The 17,701-nt window shown below is 34.1% G+C and overlaps 2 protein-coding genes across 2 annotated transcripts; one reads left to right on the plus strand and one right to left on the minus strand.

The window, feature by feature from the left end:
- Nucleotides 1-214: 214 nt before the first annotated feature.
- On the minus strand, nucleotides 215-6,843 carry Polr1A (RNA polymerase I subunit RpI1). The gene is made up of 3 exons (XM_088259879.1): nucleotides 6,682-6,843; nucleotides 2,263-6,457; nucleotides 215-1,150 (listed from the first exon to the last, which is right to left on the minus strand). The coding sequence occupies exons 2-3, from the start codon at nucleotides 6,439-6,441 to the stop codon at nucleotides 335-337; spliced, it is 4,995 nt and encodes a 1,664-aa protein (XP_088116005.1). The 5' UTR covers nucleotides 6,442-6,457; nucleotides 6,682-6,843; the 3' UTR covers nucleotides 215-334.
- A 1,148-nt stretch (nucleotides 6,844-7,991) lies between these two features.
- Nucleotides 7,992-16,833, plus strand: RPA2 (Replication protein A2). The gene is made up of 6 exons (XM_088259864.1): nucleotides 7,992-8,138; nucleotides 8,219-8,298; nucleotides 10,369-10,590; nucleotides 12,906-13,091; nucleotides 14,095-14,303; nucleotides 14,855-16,833. The coding sequence occupies exons 1-6, from the start codon at nucleotides 8,129-8,131 to the stop codon at nucleotides 14,937-14,939; spliced, it is 792 nt and encodes a 263-aa protein (XP_088115990.1). The 5' UTR covers nucleotides 7,992-8,128; the 3' UTR covers nucleotides 14,940-16,833.
- The last annotated feature ends 868 nt before the right edge of the window (nucleotides 16,834-17,701 follow it).

A 17,701-nucleotide genomic window follows, 5' to 3' on the forward strand; every position in this document is an offset into this window, starting at 1 on the left:
GTTTGGCTACCATGCTGGAGGTCTCAGGTTCGGTTCCCAGGGGGGTCAAAATAAATTTGGGTGATTTTCACTCTCATATTTATTTAATATACCCCTGGACTGGTACAAGAAGCGCAGGGCTAATCACCTTACCATCATGCGATAGGATCAAGATAACACTGCATTGCTACAACGCAGTGCCCTGTGCACCATGGGATGCGGATAAGGGTTTGAAGATGAAAAAGAAGTTATTTTAGCTTCAGGAACAAAAACAATAAAATTATATTTAGCAAAAAAATATTTATTCACAAAGGGTTTATTATTTATTCACGTAGATATTCTGCTGATGAATATGTTAGCTTTGATTTTCTCGAGTGTTATACAGCGAGAAGGACCCAGTACCGCTCTTACAGGGCTGTCCCAGCATCAAGCAGCTAGAAGCCGACGTTAGCATGTCAAACTTGCCTTTAATGGCCGCATCCTTCAAGAATGTGAGGGAAGACTCAAACGACATCTGCTGAAGAGGCGATATCGACGATTCTATTCCTTTCCTATTCATAGGTTCGAAAACACCATTATACGTCATGTAATCAGAAATCAAGGAAAGATGCCTCAAATCCACATGGATACCGTAAACATTGAACACGTTTTGGACTTCTTTAATTAGGACCTTTCCTGCCGCTTCTATGCCGTAGGTCCTTGCAATGGCATGGATGTCATTGGAATATAACTTGTTCAAGTCGAGGACTTCATTGTATTGGAACATTTCATTAATGTTTATACCTTCTGTTTTTAATATAAGTTGATTGCTGTTATTTGTATACGTAATGGCCCTCTTGATTTGCGGTACTTCGTATATAAAGCATTTCCCAGCTAAAGACTTCAAAATGGCCGACATGTCAACGTTTGATACGACTAGAGGAAGGTTAAAAATAATCTGACACCATCGGTGATCATTTTTGTCATATGTGTAATTTCTCGCGTGCTCGTGTTGGTGCAAAACATTCAGCGAATGTAAATCAGGTTTCACATCAAACTCAGCAAACCCTTCATCCTCGAATTCAGCTTCTTTTTCTACGGGGCGTTCTTCTGCATCTGAGTTTTCTTCTTCTTCTTCTGGTTCTGGGTCCTCATATTCTTGGCACTCTGTTTGGCGATTCCTAATTTTTACCTAGAATATAATTTATTATTAATATTCACAGAAAATTTTTAATCCCAAGTCGTTTCTTTAATAAAATACCATATTATATTTTTCCTGAGTAAATTTCTGCATCATAAAGATAGGTATGTTCTACATCAAGGGTGGCCAACCCGCATGCGGCCCGCCGGGTGTCTACTTGCGGCCCGCGTAGCATTTCTCATATTTTTTCTTTAAGTGTATATAAAACCACCAAAATAACATTTCCCCGTGCGTAGTTCGTATCATATCCCATATATGGAAGTATTCCACTATTGTGACAATTTCAAGACCCATAAAAATGGCGTTATGTAGTAAAGACGTTGGACCAAAGAAGAGAAGAATAACAGAAGATCTGAGAAATTTTCTGATTATTTTTTGTATTGCCTAACCCTAATTCAATAAATGTTTGCTTTGAATAATAGAAGAAAATTTGTTTTACGGCCCGGTGTAAAATGTCATTTCTAAAATCTGACCCGGCTGCTGAAAAGGTTGGCCACCCATTTTCTACATTAACCATTCCTTTACGGTGCTAAAAGTGCGGTGATATGTATTTCGTACACTATATGAAAATGTGATTTAACAACAGAAAAAATGTAAATATTCCTAAATGTTGCTTTTATTGACAATAGCTGAAGTTAAAATGTATCAATTTTGTAATGCTAGCTCTGGTATTACCTAAAAAAAATACATCGTAAGTGGCCGTCATAGCCAGCGTAGCAACACGACCACCCTGAACAACGACTTGTGCGCAACTAAAATGAGATTGTCGGAAACAGTATGAAGCCGCGTGCGCGTGTACATAAAGTGCGGCACGCACGCATACTCCGAGAAACGTTTGTGTATTGGTGATTATATCCCAGATTTTTATACAATTTATTTATTTCTGTCGCTGCAAATGAATAACTTTATATTATAATACTTTTATGTAACACGGAGGAGTATAAAAATTGTGAGCCCGTATCTATTATATTTTATATTGATATTCTCATTTTTAAAGTAAAGTTGTAGTAAATACATATCACCGGGAGGGGAAGGTTAAGGGTGCAATTCGATATATAGTTATGCATAAGTACTTATGTAAATGATCTCTGGTTATGTTTTACCTGAGTGCTATCATCATCTTCATTACCGGCTTCCTCATCGGAGCTATCCATTTCCTCTGTAAATATTCCTTTCGTCTGCGGCCGAATAGAAACCTCATTATCTTCATCGATATTTTTCATTTTATTTTCTTCACTCCTGGCGTCAATCATAACTCCTGATTTTTTCCCCGCAGCCTTCCATATATCTCTGAACATTCGGAAGAAGAAATGGTTCTCCATGTAATGCAATATTTTCTTCGGGGTGACAGAATACAGTTGTTTATAATCGGCATGCGGCAAAAAGTGAAAAGTCAGGGTGTACGCTATTTCTCTATTAGGGAACAGCTTCAATTCTGAATTAACTTCAATTTTATGCAAAACACTTTCAACTGTAACTCTGCAAAGTTTCTTTTGTAATTTTTCTGATGTTTTATTCAAGTTGGATAAATTATGTTTAAATGGAATATCCATACTCGGCGTTTTTAACTTAGATGATGCCATCATTAAGATTTCTCGAAGACGAGGTATTCCGAGAGTTACGTTCATTTCACCTCTGCCGGCAAAATGAAAGGTATTTAGGGTCATCTGAGTGGAAGGTTCTCCAATGGACTGGGCGGCCAGCAGGCCTACGGGTTCTCCAGGCGCCACGAGGGATTCCATCACTTTCATATTCATCATATTCCTAAACTCCGAAGCCTCGGCCCCAAAATGGGTATCCACATTTATGGCGGCATCTCTCCCTTTTAGATATGTGCTTATCAACTTTTCCATGGCTTCGTTGATAACTCCGAAATAGTGGTCAGGTTGCATAAAAGACACCAGCGGATCAGGACATCGTTTGGAAATCTTTGAATAATATTTGTCCTTTACATCCTGTTCTGAAGAGTTCCAAGCTTCTAATAAATTACATGTTAGTAAGTCTCTGCCGTACATTTTTCGAGAAAAATCATCAACACCAATATAATCCTTTGCATATTTGGCAAAGTCCGTAAATGCACTCTCCCTTTTACCTCTGCTTAAATTTTTTTTTGTCCATTTTCGAATTGATTTGTTATGTTTTTCAATCACTTTAGGATCATAACCTTCTTGTAATTTATTATAATTATCCTCAACAAAAATTGCATTTGTATTATGATCTAAGAATTTTAGTTGGTTCTTTTTTAAGAACTGCGCTTTGCAAACATCCATACCGTCTTCTCCGTATGCAAATTGTATGACACTTTCATCAGAATCCCTAACAGTCATATCATAGTTTACTGTAATTCCTTCGAGATGTTTGATTAGACATCTTTGCAAATATCCAGACTTGCTGGTTTTTACGGCGGTATCAATAAGGCCTTCTCTTCCAGCCATGCAATGGAAGAAGAATTCTTGCGGCTGGATTCCAGTCATAAATCTTCCATCGATAAATCCACCGGCTCGAGGAGAGGTTTCGAAGGGAGGGAAACTGGGCAGAGACCTTCCAGAGACCATGACGGGAGGTCTCTTGCCTTCCAACTCTATCTGGCCTAGCAAGCACGATATCTGCATCGTGTTCACAGTTGATCCTTTGGCACCCGATTGTACCATTAGTTGGAGGTTATTTGAAGGAAAATGTGTCAGCAACCCGGCGGGGAGACAAGCCTTATTAATGCTGTTTGTAAATTTGTCAAGAGCACTCTTATATTTCCTATCAATCATCGGTCTGAACTTGGGGTTTTTACTGCTTTCATTTTCTAAAGCCACCATAAGTTCGCTGTAATCTACGTTAGGAGATAAATTAACAACTTCTGCAGCAGTCGCATTTCCAATGCCCCGGCATTCCTGGATTATCAAGGATCGAATTTCATCCGCTTCCGGAACAACTAAAATATCCTTGACACCGAGAGTGAATCCTTCCCACTGTAAGAAAAAGGTAAAGAGTTTTGCGAGCGAACTCAGTAGCACACTCGACACATCGCCCCCGTAGAGTTCGAACATACAATGTACCAAGCCATACTGAGTGGCTCCAAAGTGGGCCTTATCGAGCACTCCAGTCAGTAGCTCCCCGTTCCTAATGATCACTTCAGCTTCAGACATGGCATTTCTATCTAAGAAGTCATCACCGCCTGCGCTCCATTTCCTGGCTGGTTCCGTTTCCCAATGTTTGGAATTGATTTTAGCTGTACCAATTAGGGTTATTGGTTTTTTATCCTTTGGAATTATATTTATTATCAAAGTTGAAAGGACTTGCTTTCCGGACCAAAGTGGAAAAGGCTTGATAATAGTGGGAGGTAATAGCTTGATTTTAGACCTTAAATGAGATAATCCTTGGTAAACTAGCTGTTGATAGTCAGCTTTTGTAAAAAATCGGCCTCTCATCGACAATCTTACACCAGATATAACATGATCTTGAATGAGACCACTAAGAGGTGTGCCATCTTTAGGTACGAGATATTGTTTATTAACACTTATGATATTATAAGCTTCACTTCTCGCTATTTCATTTTGCGGAAAATGCGCATTCATCTCATCTCCGTCAAAATCAGCATTGTATGCCTTGCAGTTGGCATAGTGAAGTCGTAATGTTTTTTCTCCTTTAAGGACTCTAGCTTTGTGCGCCATTATACTAGGTTTATGAAGTGTAGGTTGACGATTCAGCAACATGACATCCCCGTTTTGGAGGTGTCTGTGGACTATCTTAACTCCGGAAACATTGCTTTCATTCGGAGTGAGGAGACGCTTAGCGATACTTTCTCTTTTAGACAAACTCCAGGAAGGTATGTTGATAATGCGCCCATCTTCGTGTTCTATGGTAACCGCTCCGGGGTGCTTGTTGGGACCGTTGATTACCATCCTACGTAATTCCTTGACATTCCACGATGTGACCGGTACAGGATATGTGAGTTTCATTGCGAAGGCTTCGGGTACTCCGATCTCTGCGATGTCTATGTTAGGATCGGGTGTAATAACAGAGCGCGCTGCAAAGTTAACTCTTTTGCCCATCATATGGAGACGAATTAGACCATCTTTTTTCTCAATTATTTGCTTGAGACCTTGCTCGCCGCCCTTAGCATTATCGCTGTTAATCAGGAAGTCTACATTAACTTGCAACTCCTGCCAAGCATTTTGAAGTTTTTCTAGTAAAGTATCTCCCTTTGCAGTTTCTACAACAGCTTTTGCTTGGTTGGAAATAGGGTTGACTTCATCATCCGCTTCCGATGACTCTGTTTGAATAGCGTGCATTATAGCTCGAACAATAAAACCCGTTTTCATAATGGACTTGTAAATCTGAGTTTGCGGGTGTTCCATCAGCTTATCGTGTAAGACATTGCAAGGCCTCACAATAGGCGGAGGAATCGGAATTATATCCATGAAGAATATGTCAGTCGGTTTATCAGATTTAATGGTATTCAAAACCGGAATAATTAGTTTTAATGTGTCTTTTTCCTTCTCCCAAATGGCTCTCAGATAATCTCGTGTTTTATTTGGCATAAGCATGCTATTCTTTTTTAGGTTATCTTCGGTATCCATTACGGCGTACATTAGTTTGCTTTGAATCGAAGTAATTTTTAGCAGCGGTTGGTAACAAAAAAAACAAGATTTATTTTTTCTATTTTTAAAAACTTCATTTATAAACCTATCTCTCAGCTTGTAAGTATTCTTTGTAAGAAAGATTTCGAGGTGGGAGTTTTGTTTTTTTAACAGTTTAATATATTTTTTCACCACCTCATTCTGCATTATATCGGATGTTAAGTCAGTTTCCTGGTTCTTGGCTTCCTGCTTAGCTAAATCTACGAGAGAGTCCACGTCGAGGGCGTCGGTTACGTGGCCCGCTTCTATGAGCCGCAACTTCAAGTTCAGTAGATTCTTGGTTTGGTCGTTGATCTGGAGGCAGTAGCAGTGAAGGCAGCTGTTGTTGAGTATAGTGAAGAGAGTTTTGTGGAAGAGCGGGTTGACTACGGGGACTGGCAACTCCAAGTGGCCAAAGTGGCCGGGGCAAGTTGAGACGCTTTTGAAGCAAGTTCCACACGGGTCGCTCTTCTCATCTAATGGACCCAAGACCGGATCGTACAGCCCGCCCTTCAGCGGATGGCCGAGAGCGTCGAAAGTCAACGGAGTGCAAATCTTAGCAACACTCAATTCCTTTATTTCCTCGGAGCTGAATATAGAAAAATGCACACTCTGGGGGTCCACTAACTTGTAGCGCGCATTCCCAGTTAGCCGAACAAAGGACGTCATTTTGATTGTATATTCACTGAAAAAATATTTTAAAAATATACATTCCTTAATACATTACTCCTTTTCGTTAACATATATCAACATTATTACAGTGAAATATGAAGATTATGACAGAATATATCTCATTTTATGTTCTACTAAATCTAGGTAATAAAAATTAGTAAACATCAGATACGTTTTCTAACTGTTTTATATGTTAAAAGAGTTGTACGGAAATAAAAACAATAAGAATAATAATACCTTTAGAAGAAAACCAAAATCAGCACAAGCTCGCAATATTACACATACATTAATTGATACTATCAATGGGCACGAATTTGGTACGGTGAAAACACATTTCGTATTAAGCCGCGCACATTGTTTTTGACACTTCAGACGTCAATGGTAAACATAACCTTAAATATTTATCTTCATCTTCTTTTTAAGGCTTTTTACCTTCAAATTCAATATATGGCTGTTCAGTAATAAATTACTAGTTAGGTAATAAATCACATGTAGGTAGATACGTATACAGATTCTACGTAGGTTTCTAGTACCTAAAATAAAAAACAAAAATCTAGACTTTCATTGAAAATAATTGGACATCAACAAAAATCTTTGAAATACCTCTTTTTCGAGTGGTATATAGTCAGGAATGTATTATTTATTTTACGTTAAAATAAGCATATTTCGTAGAATTTTTCAATATTTTATTCTTTTACAAACTTTTTTTTTTACTTATAAGGTCTTGAAATCTTTTCATGTTGGGTTTCCAATGTTGAAAAACAACTTTTTGATTTTTTCAAATAGTCTGTAGGCTAAGTAATTACTTGATAATGCCACATTTTATTCATATTTACGACATTTTTTCTCAACAAAATATTTAAAATATTTTTAACCTCAAACACTTGAAACAAAAAAACGTTTTCATGATAAAATACTTACAGTCCAGTTATTAATATCTATTAATTTTTCTATATCAGTAACTTGCTGATTTTAATGGAAAATTATTTATTATTATCCGCACGACTTATTAGTTGTATTTATTTGTACACTCTCATTTTCTAAAATTAAGTGTTAAGTCCCGCTAGATACTTTTAAAAATAATATCCACAAAATCCAGTGACTACCAATAGTATAAATAATTATGACAAGTAAGATTTTTTGTAGGTTTTTTTAAACGTAAGTAGGAAACCTATCTCAGTATTTTCAATTTCATATACAATAAATACATACTAGCCCGCGTATTTACATTTTTCTCTGTTACAACAAAAATTAAATAATGTATATGAATATATAGTAAACAATCTTTTACAATTTTTTAGGACACGTTTTATTTGAAATTGTATTCGAAGCCATGCATGACTGTATTATTTGGTTCTTCTAGACACCTAGTACGCCTCTATAGAACCATATAATTCAGTAAACTTGTTAATAGCTAGTATTTCATTTAAAAAATATATTTATTTATTTTTATTATACAAAACTGATTTTGACCATCCAAAAAAAATTAAAATTTGTCTTTCTTTTAGTGCCGACGTAAATCGTTCTATAGATAAGTTAGTGGAAGTGTAAAATCATTTTCCCGCCACTTGTCACCCGTCGGCTGTCAAATCCTGTCTACGGTTCTCGGCTTGTTGATCGTTGATGAGCCCGTGTATTTTGTCAAGGATTTTTAAAAACTAATTATTTTGTTTCAAATATCAACATGTGGAACGGTACGCGAGTGTTTAAACAAGAATTCTTGATTATTTTCTAATGTGTATTTCCATTAGTTATTGTGCAATTCTTGTTTCAGACCAAAGCGCGCAAGGCGGCTTTTTTAATTCGCCGAATCAATTTGGAGCTGCTAATACACCCAGTAATAAAAAGAAATCTGTAAGTAAATATGTTCCATTGTTTAAACTGATATTAAAACATTTGTACAATGTGATAATGTTAAGAATTCAACATGATGCATCGCCATGATACATTCCCACCTTTGGTGTATATGGGGTTTCACAACAAAGAAGAGAATTTCCGAAGTACAAGTCTACCGTACATCACTCATGTAAAAGACATTTATTTGAGCACTAACATAATACCTTTTGACATTCTACCAACATATGAGATTACAAATACAATGCTTCAAATAATGTTTAAAAAGCAACACCAAACTGATTTAAAAAAAAGAAATTCATAATTATAATACACAAGAACATAACAAAATACATGTGGAGCCGATAAACACAACTAAGTTCGGAGTAAGGTCCTTACAATATATCGCCTTTACCCAAATTAACCAGCTGCCTGACATATAAAATAAAAACCCTACAGGGATCCAAAATAAATGAACTGAAAAAATATGAAAGATATTTGTATTGGTGATTAGTTACTTTGGGGCGAATGTAGTTGGAAAAAGAAGCAGAGGACGACCGAGGAAAACTTGGCACAATCAGGTATGTCAAATACTTGAAAGCGGCCGGGTCAGGAGTCGTAATAATCGTCGGGTATGTATGAGGAGATGCATGAATGTAGAAGAGGCAAAGAATGTTTGCAAAGACAGAGTGGTGTGGCGTTCGATTCTCTCTGCCTACCCCTGCGGGAAGCGGCGTGATGGTAAGTTAGTTAGTTAGTTTCTCATTTGTTTCCTTTAAATATGCGTCTTACCTTGTTGCCTATTTACTTATGTATTTTATATGCCTGTTTACTATGCCCGTTTATTGTTTTATGTTTTATATTTTGCCCTGTGTTAGTTTTGCTTAATTTAAAAAAATTTTTTTTTTTACTATCTTATTTTAGTTTCAGTCTTGTTAATCTTAATCCCATGTCCCAAAATGAAAAATGATTACTCATCGATAATATTATATACTTATGACTTGTGTATGTAATATTATGGTGGGGACTGACCGGAGCCAATTCGTGGTAACGTAACACGTTACGATGCGAGCATTCGTATAGACAGTACAGCGAGCCGAGCGCTCCATCCATAGTTTAGGATGCTCGCCGCAAGCAATTTTACGATGTTACGCTACGACGAAATACTTCGGTCAGTCCCCACCTTTAGAAACAAAACTTTATTCAAAATCCCTAAAATGCATACCAAGTCCTACAAAAATTCACTTTTAAATCGAGACTGCGATATGTACGATATAATGCTTAATGAAATAGACATCAATAATGTTTCTTTTAAAACGTTTAAAAAGAAATATTGTTGATGGCTATTTGATTATTTGATAAAGAAATGTAAGTTATAATATTATATATGTAGTTATACTTATGTACATGACAGTTTTTTTAGATTACTTTTAAGTGAAATGGAATAATTAAAAAAAATATATGTACATATTTTTTTTTTTAAATTCTATTGGTTTTCCAATGAATAAATAAATATAATTAAAATATAACTCTGCTTTAAATACTTTATTTTAACTTAATTATAATGTCAACCAGTTTCGAAGCGGTGAGCTTATTTAATATAACCAGTAGACCAGGGGCTCCCAAAGTGTGCGCCGCGGCGCCCTGGTGTAAAGAGGGACGCCGTGAGTCGATCCTCTTATCATTATCCGAAACCACAAATATTCTAGGGTACCTATAAAGCAACAATTTCTTTTTTGAGAGCCAGCATCTTTCTACCCAACTACTATTATTATAGGTACCTATTTCTTTCGACTATAATATATGTATTTACATATATAGTCACATTATATATTCTAAAGAATTTAGTTAAGTAGGGCGCCGTGACAAAATACTAAACTTGTAAGTGCGCCGCGGGCTGAAAAAGATTGGGAACCCCTGCAGTAGACATTATAATTAATTGATAATAAAATATTTATAGTGATTTTAAAGGAATGTTATATTTTAATTGTGAAATCGAAAATCACAAGTTATTCAAAACATATTTATTGCTTCAAATATAAATAAATATGTTTTGAAATAAATAAATAAATAATAAATAAAACATTACAGGGGAAAAGAAGTTCTCGCACAGCTCCAATATTAATTAGCCAAGCCCTCAAATGCTCAGATGATGGGCTGAAGATATGGGGATCCGAAGTGCAGATTGCCTGCATCACCGCCAGAATTCTCAACATCAAAGTAGAGAGCACCAAGATTGTTTATACCATACAAGACATGACGGGGAGAATGAAAGCTATGCTTTGGATCGACCAAGAATCTATGAACGAAGAAGTAAGTTTGTAATAGATTTATATTATCCACTGACACTTCGTGATGGAATTGCATTTTTAATATATTATTAGATTAAAACCAATATATTTAGCTTTTCCACTTTATTTTTATTTGACCAGCGACCGGGTTTCGTCGTTACCGACATCATCAGACTGGTGGGAGGCTATACAAATTGTTATGTTATATATAAAACAAGGCAGGAGTTGATAACCATGATTTGATATAATTTTATTGAGAAATTAATTTAATTTGAGTGAATTTAAGTATTGTATGATATTAAAAATATTAAAAAAAAAGGTTTTTTTGTCTTGAGAGCACGATTTTTTATAAAAAGTTATAATAGATTTGCATTTTTTGCATGCAAATCTATTATAACTTTATATAAAATCATAAAATTCACTCAAATTAAATTAATTTCTCAATAAAATTACATCAAATCATGGTTATCAACTCGTGCCTTGTTTTATATATAACATAACAATTTGTATAGCCTCCCACCAGACTGATGATGTCGGTAACGACGAAACCCGGTCGCTGGTCAAATAAAAATAAAGTGGAAAAGCTAAATATATTGGTTTTAATCTAATAATATATTAAAAGTAAGTTTGTCTTAGGTTACTTAACCCTTATAGTGCTCAACATCGGATCCGTGATAGTTCATAAGGAACTGTCACGAGAGGTAGTATCATACATGATAAAAATAGTGAAGGACATTGCTAACATAAACCAAAGTAGGACACAAAATACCGAACCCTCTTCTAGTGGAACGGAAGGTCTGCTGATGACAGTCGACAGTCAACAGTCCGCCTTCTCCTAGTTTTACGCGGTTTCCTCCCAGCAATGAGCAAATGCTGAGAAGTTCCTGTTTGGCCCACACTAGATTATCCCTCCTGTTCCCAACACAGATTCAAACAAAAACATATTTAATTAGCTAGAAGAAACAAAAATCCACTAAATGATCTATAAACCTTGTACATAATAAGCAAGGTAAATAATAAATGCAATTCCCATCTTAAAAATAAAATAAAAACTCGTATAGTGCTGAGCTTATTTTCACATATTTCGCATAAATTGCTAAAGGATTTTTTAATAAAAGTACCTTATTAATTAAGTGTGTACTGAGTCTTAATTATTTTCCTCAAATGCAGATGAATTTTCGAATTCTTTCTGTTATGTGTAAGGAACATATCAAACTACTCAAATGAAACATATTTTTTACCATAACTGTATTTATTTAATTAATAAAAGAGAGTCAATCTATCGACGGTTCGCACTCTAAGGGTCAATTTATTCAGTTAAGATGACTAAAATGATTTGAGACTAATTTTTGGAATTTCTAAATTCAGTCACATCACCCCACTACTTCACAAACTCCACTGGTTACGCTTTCCCGAAAGGGTTAAGTATAAACTCTGCCTACTCATTTATAAATCAATACACAATATGGCTCCAGAGTATCTTAAGGAGCCGTGTATTCCAGATGAATTGGTTGATAGATGTCTCACGCTTCGATCGGCTACAACATCTGCAATGGGCAAAGTGATCTTACCAGCTCGCAACCAACGCACTAAATTTGGCGAGCGTGCCTTTGCTGTTGCCGGACCGACGGCGTGGAATGCTCTTCCACCAATGGTTAGAAATAGTGAGAGTGAGATGATCTTTAGAAAAAAGACTAAAAACACATTTGTTTGCTAAATCATTTCCACCCTAATATTTTCCCCAATTCATTCACAGTGAAGCGCCCTTGAGGTATTTTTTTACGAAAATGGCGCTATATAAGTTATCTAAATTTTCTTATTATTATTATTGAAACATATGTAAATAGTATAGTATAACAGGAAACAACAATCTCCAACACGATAATTTTGTTAACATATTAAGGACGGGAAAGGTATTTCTACCCATTTGGTCGATAGATGCTTAAGGACGAGAAGGGTATTTTTACCTTCTGCGCCGGCCTCATTTCAAAGTCAGGAAATAAGGAATTATTTAATGTTTTTATATGAATATTATCTACCAATCTCTTTGTTAAGGTCTGAACTATAGGTTCACAATTATCAAATCCCGTCGCCAGCGGTTCCCAGTTGTAAAAAAACAACTGTCCAAAATGTGTTAATTGATTTGGCAGTCACTTTGTGGTAAAATCTATCCATTTTTACTTTAAGTTTTACCTGGTAAATATCACTATTAATAATAGAAGTGGTATTTACCAAGTAAAACTTAAATTAAAAATGGATAGATATTACAACAAAGTGAATGGCGAATCAATTAATGAAATATAATATGTTTTCTAATGGTATTATTCCTGTTTATAGGAAAAGACTATACCAAATGTGATGGTGAACACCTATGTCCAAATATTTGGCAATGTTAAAACCATTCAAGGACAAAAGGTTTTGGTTGTCTTCAAAATGTTCAACATCACAAACATGAACGCGATCACCTTCCATTATCTACAATGCATCAACAACAAGATAAAACTGGAAGCCAAGTCTAAAGGAGTAAGTAGTTTTACAAATCGCTCACTCCTTTCAAGAACGTCATAAATCAAAAATCGTCCATTTCCAGTTGTGCATGTTTTCGGAATGCCCAAAAAATGTACTATATCCCAGCAAAAGCGGCATATTTTTAACTTAATATTTTCCCCCTACAGGGCAGAAAGTGTTGTTTTTGCATTTTGAAGAAAAGGCTTAGTTTAATTATTTTTTTAAAAATAAACTAGTTATTTTTCAAATGGAGAAAAAATCTTCAGGTTTAACCTAAAAAGATCTGTTGCACAGTAAAAAGTTCAATGAGTGGCTTGATACTTATTTTTAATAACTTGTATTATATTTTTAAACTTTAAAAACGTTCTCCTGAAAAATCAAGTTTTTTTTATTTATGACGTTCTTGAAAGGAGTGAGCGAAATGCCCCTTTTATTTATATTATATTGTAATATATATTTATTTTTATGTGTTTTTAACAATAAAATACAACTTAGTAGACTCAAAAAATCTGTGTTTGATTAAACAATTAATGCATAAATTAAAATGGAGTTCTACAAATTAAACACCAAATCAATAAAAAAAATTGTGTTTTGAATATTGAAAGCATTAACTTTGTGGATCATCTTGATATATTATTTCGAGAAATAAAAATACTTTTTTAGTAATAAATGTAACCCTGAAGAGGGCAACAGGTTGTTGCCGAAACTAGTTGGTTAAATAAAAATGTGAGTGGATCAGAACACAAAGTATTTTTATTTCTCGAAATAATAAAAAAAATTGTGTTAACAGTTGTGGCCCCATTTATTAATTGTTTCGCCTAGTCATGGCATTTTCAAAGTAATGAATTTCGCCATTACTAAAAATGAATTTTTATGTGTTTTTTTTTTAAATCAATAAAATACAACTTAGTAGACTCAAAAAATCAGTGTTTGATTAAACATTTAATACATGAATGTATGTTTGTTTGTACGAAGGTAATATTTTAGTGTCTACATTTTATATGTTCAATGTCCACAGCCGAAGACTAGTGAGATTATGAACTCATCGTCAGCGATGCCGGCCAACTCCATGATGATGGGAGGAGACTCGGGCGGTGCTGCAGCAGGACTCAACCCTCGCCAGAACATGGTCTTCTCCCTCATCAGGGCCGCCAAGTTGGAGGCGGGAATCAGTAGAAACGACATGCACTCGGCTATCAAGGATAAAATGCCCAAAATGGAACTTGAGTATGTTATAATTATATTTTATTGAAACAGTTTTTTTTAAATCAATATAATTATTATTTATTGTATCAGACACTGGATTATTCAACAATGTATCAATATTATAGGTACAACATTTTGAGTGTGTCCAAATAATTGTTCACAAATCTGGATTTTATTAATTATTGGAGTTATTTTTCATATTATTTTTTGACATCTCAACAGATGAATAAGAATATGGAAATCTGGGCATTTACAGGGCTTACAACCGACATATAAATCTCACCAATAGATTGTCTGTAGTGAAATTCTAGTGATTCGAGCACTATGTTTCGAAATTTAACCATATACATATATAGAAGTTCCAAGAATTCGAGTAGTGTGGTTGTCAATCATGGGTATAATTGGTAAATGTTTCACGTGTGTAAAGTGATCACTTAAACCAGCCTATAACGGTTGTAAGCCCTGTAAATGCCCAGACTTTCATATTCTTCTATATCTATGTTGAGATCTAAAAAAAAACACGAATTTTAACATAATTAAGTGATAAATATCAATTTTATCTATTTTTTCAGTAAAATTCTGGAGTGGATGTGTGGAGAAGGCCACATTTATTCTACCATCGATGAAGACCACTTCAGAGCTACGGACGCTTCTTAAACTGTCTGTTAACTTGTTTAAAATCACCCATAAAGAATTTTCAAAAAGAGCAATAATTCTTATTATATACCTATAATATGGAACATAAGATGCATTTTTTTTCAAAATTGCCTCTGAAATGGAGGTGCGTCTTGTACTCGAAAACAATATGTTAATTTCCAGTGCTTGATTTCAAATTCCCTGTGAACATGATGTAGTGATGGGAATCGTTCAAGTGTAGTCTACCACACATGCATTTGTGTACACAAAAACACACTACGACTGTGTAATGGATGTTTTCAAAAGTGAACACCTCCCCAATTCGATAAGGATTTTACCAGGGCTCCAAAATTTTATGGTACATAACAACATTTTGCTAAAAATGGTATTATAATTAAGATTTCAAAATCACTCTTTGAAATATTTCTACTGCAAGAAGTTTGTAGGTTATCATGTTTTCTTTCATCAAGCATTGTACTGTATTATTATCAGGTCCACATTATTCTTTTTTCACATATTTAGGTAACACAAGTCAAAAAATCATAAAAGTTTTTTTTTAAACTTAAATTTATATTTTAATTAAATTAAACACCTGAATAATCCACTGAATTGAGTTTTATTTTTATTTACGACTAGTTTCGAAAACGACAATTGTTTTCATCTTCTGATACAAATTAAAACTAACGAATAAAAATAAATATTTAAATTCAGATAAAACAATAATTAATAATATACTGTTTCAAAATACGTCACCATAATTATCAATGTTCCTTTTACAAAAAATGTTGTTCCTTAACCCCCCTACCTATATTTATTAACCTATATATACGCCTAAATATATTTTTATTCGTTAGTTTTAATTTGTACCAGAAGATGAAAACTATTGTCGTTTTCGAAACTAGTCGTAAATAAAAATAAAACTCAATTCAGTGGATTATTCAAGTGTTTAATTTTATTAAAATAATCATGTCATTCCACAAAATTAATGCCGAATCAATAAATAATTAAATTTATATATTAATATGATACATTCGTAACTGTGACAGATATAAAATACAAGTTAACCGAATGTATTTCACATGGCAAATTACGGGTATACTGCCATACAGAACCTAAACAACAGTTAAAACATATACATACTAGGTATTTTCGAGAGGAAAGAGAGGGCTCTGTAAATATATATATGTAATATTATACTTAATAATAATAATAATAAAACCTTTATCCGTACCCCAATGGTGCATAGGGCGCTGCTTCATATGAACACAGTGTTATCTTAATCGTTTACACACGAAGGAAAGGTGATCAGCCCTCCACTTCAGGTACCAGTCCAGGGTGATATTGAATAAATATTATAGTGAAAAAATCACTTGTATTTATTTTACCCCCCCTGGGAATCAAACCCGGGACCTCCAGAACGGTAGCCGAGCGTGCTGACCATTACACTACGGAGGCAGACATGTATAAAATGTAATATGGACAATCATTTTTGAAATTTCAAAGAAGTATGCTCTATATTTGTTATCATTGCTGTATACTTGTTTGTAGAGAATTCTTTATTAAATAACTAATAAATGTCTTACTGCGGTTTAAGTTCTGAAATAGGCCATCTATTCCAATTTTTAACAAAAAATATTTTTTTATAAATTGATTTGGAATTTAAATTTTTTCTGCTTTGTATATGTAAGGATCTGTTTATGGACAAACTTATTTTCATGTGAAGTTTGTTTCAACTTTCACATAGTATGTATTTCTTTAACTTTTAATACAGAGATAATTTTTTCCTCATTGATATTTTATTAAAATACTATTCATACTACGTTATTCGCCAGATGATTCCTTATGTCTTAACCATGCCAACTTTCTAATGAATATGTATAATTACCAACCAAATATGTAATAGGAAGTAATTATTTAATTTCATTAATTGATTCGGCAGTCACTTTGTGGTAAAATCTATCCATTTTTAATTAATGTTTTACTTAGTAAATACCACTATTTCTTAAAATCTACTGTGACACGTGTTTCGATGCATTCCGCATCATTTTCAAACACCGTATGTGAAGCTAATTCTAAACTTTAGAGTTGGGTCCTTGGGACGTTGAAGGTTGAAGAGGGGGTAGTAGCTGTTTCTTATTTTTATTTATTAATTAAATTTTTATTTTTATTTTTATTTCTTATCAGAGGGAACATAGACAAAAGGGGGGAGGCTTTAGTCATTGTCATATTGTTAATTATGGGTTTATTGTTATTTATATTCTTATGAATTTCTATTGTTTCAAAATGCTGCAGTTTATGGCTTTTCGTATTGATTATTTTTAGGATTTCTACGTTGTTGTGGTTAAATTTGTGATCATTATCTATTAAATGGTTAGCGAATTCCGAAAAATTATTATTTCTCAAACATAATTCATGTTCCCTGATTCTTGTTTTGAATTTTCGGGAAGTCATACCAATATACGAGCTTCCACAGTCGCAGTTTAATTTATATATGCCACTATTGTCCAATATATTTTCAGGATTATTTTGTGTTTTAAAGATTTTAGTTAAATTATTTTTTGTGTAAAATGCTGGTTTTATATTATTTGGGAATTTTTTGGTAATTTTATGTGATGTTTTATTTATGTAAATGATTCTTTTCCAGTTGGTTTTTACTTTTTCACTATACGTATCGGCTGAGTAGAGAAATGTTTTTGTTAAAATCTTTTTATTTTTACGCGCCAATATCGCGTCTATTATATTTGGGTTATAACCGTTATTGTAAGCAATTTGTTTAATTGTAT

Source organism: Brachycentrus maculatus, unplaced genomic scaffold (genome assembly GCF_059751285.1).
Source record: "Brachycentrus maculatus isolate JH-2025_06_01 unplaced genomic scaffold, ASM5975128v1 h1tg000120l, whole genome shotgun sequence".
In the NCBI taxonomy this organism is placed as follows: Eukaryota; Metazoa; Arthropoda; class Insecta; order Trichoptera; family Brachycentridae; genus Brachycentrus; species Brachycentrus maculatus.

Bases quoted from the DNA above. Each gene is read 5' to 3' on its own strand.
- Polr1A (XM_088259879.1), bottom strand. From the start codon at position 6,441: ATGACGTCCTTTGTTCGGCTAACTGGGAATGCGCGCTACAAGTTAGTG. The intron at 1,151-2,262 runs GTAAAACATAAC...ATTATATTCTAG, and splicing joins AAGATGATGATAGCACTCAG to GTAAAAATTAGGAATCGCCA.
- RPA2 (XM_088259864.1), top strand. The intron at 10,591-12,905 runs GTAAGTTTGTAA...TCCTGTTTATAG, and splicing joins AAGAATCTATGAACGAAGAA to GAAAAGACTATACCAAATGT. The intron at 14,304-14,854 runs GTATGTTATAAT...CTATTTTTTCAG, and splicing joins ATGCCCAAAATGGAACTTGA to TAAAATTCTGGAGTGGATGT.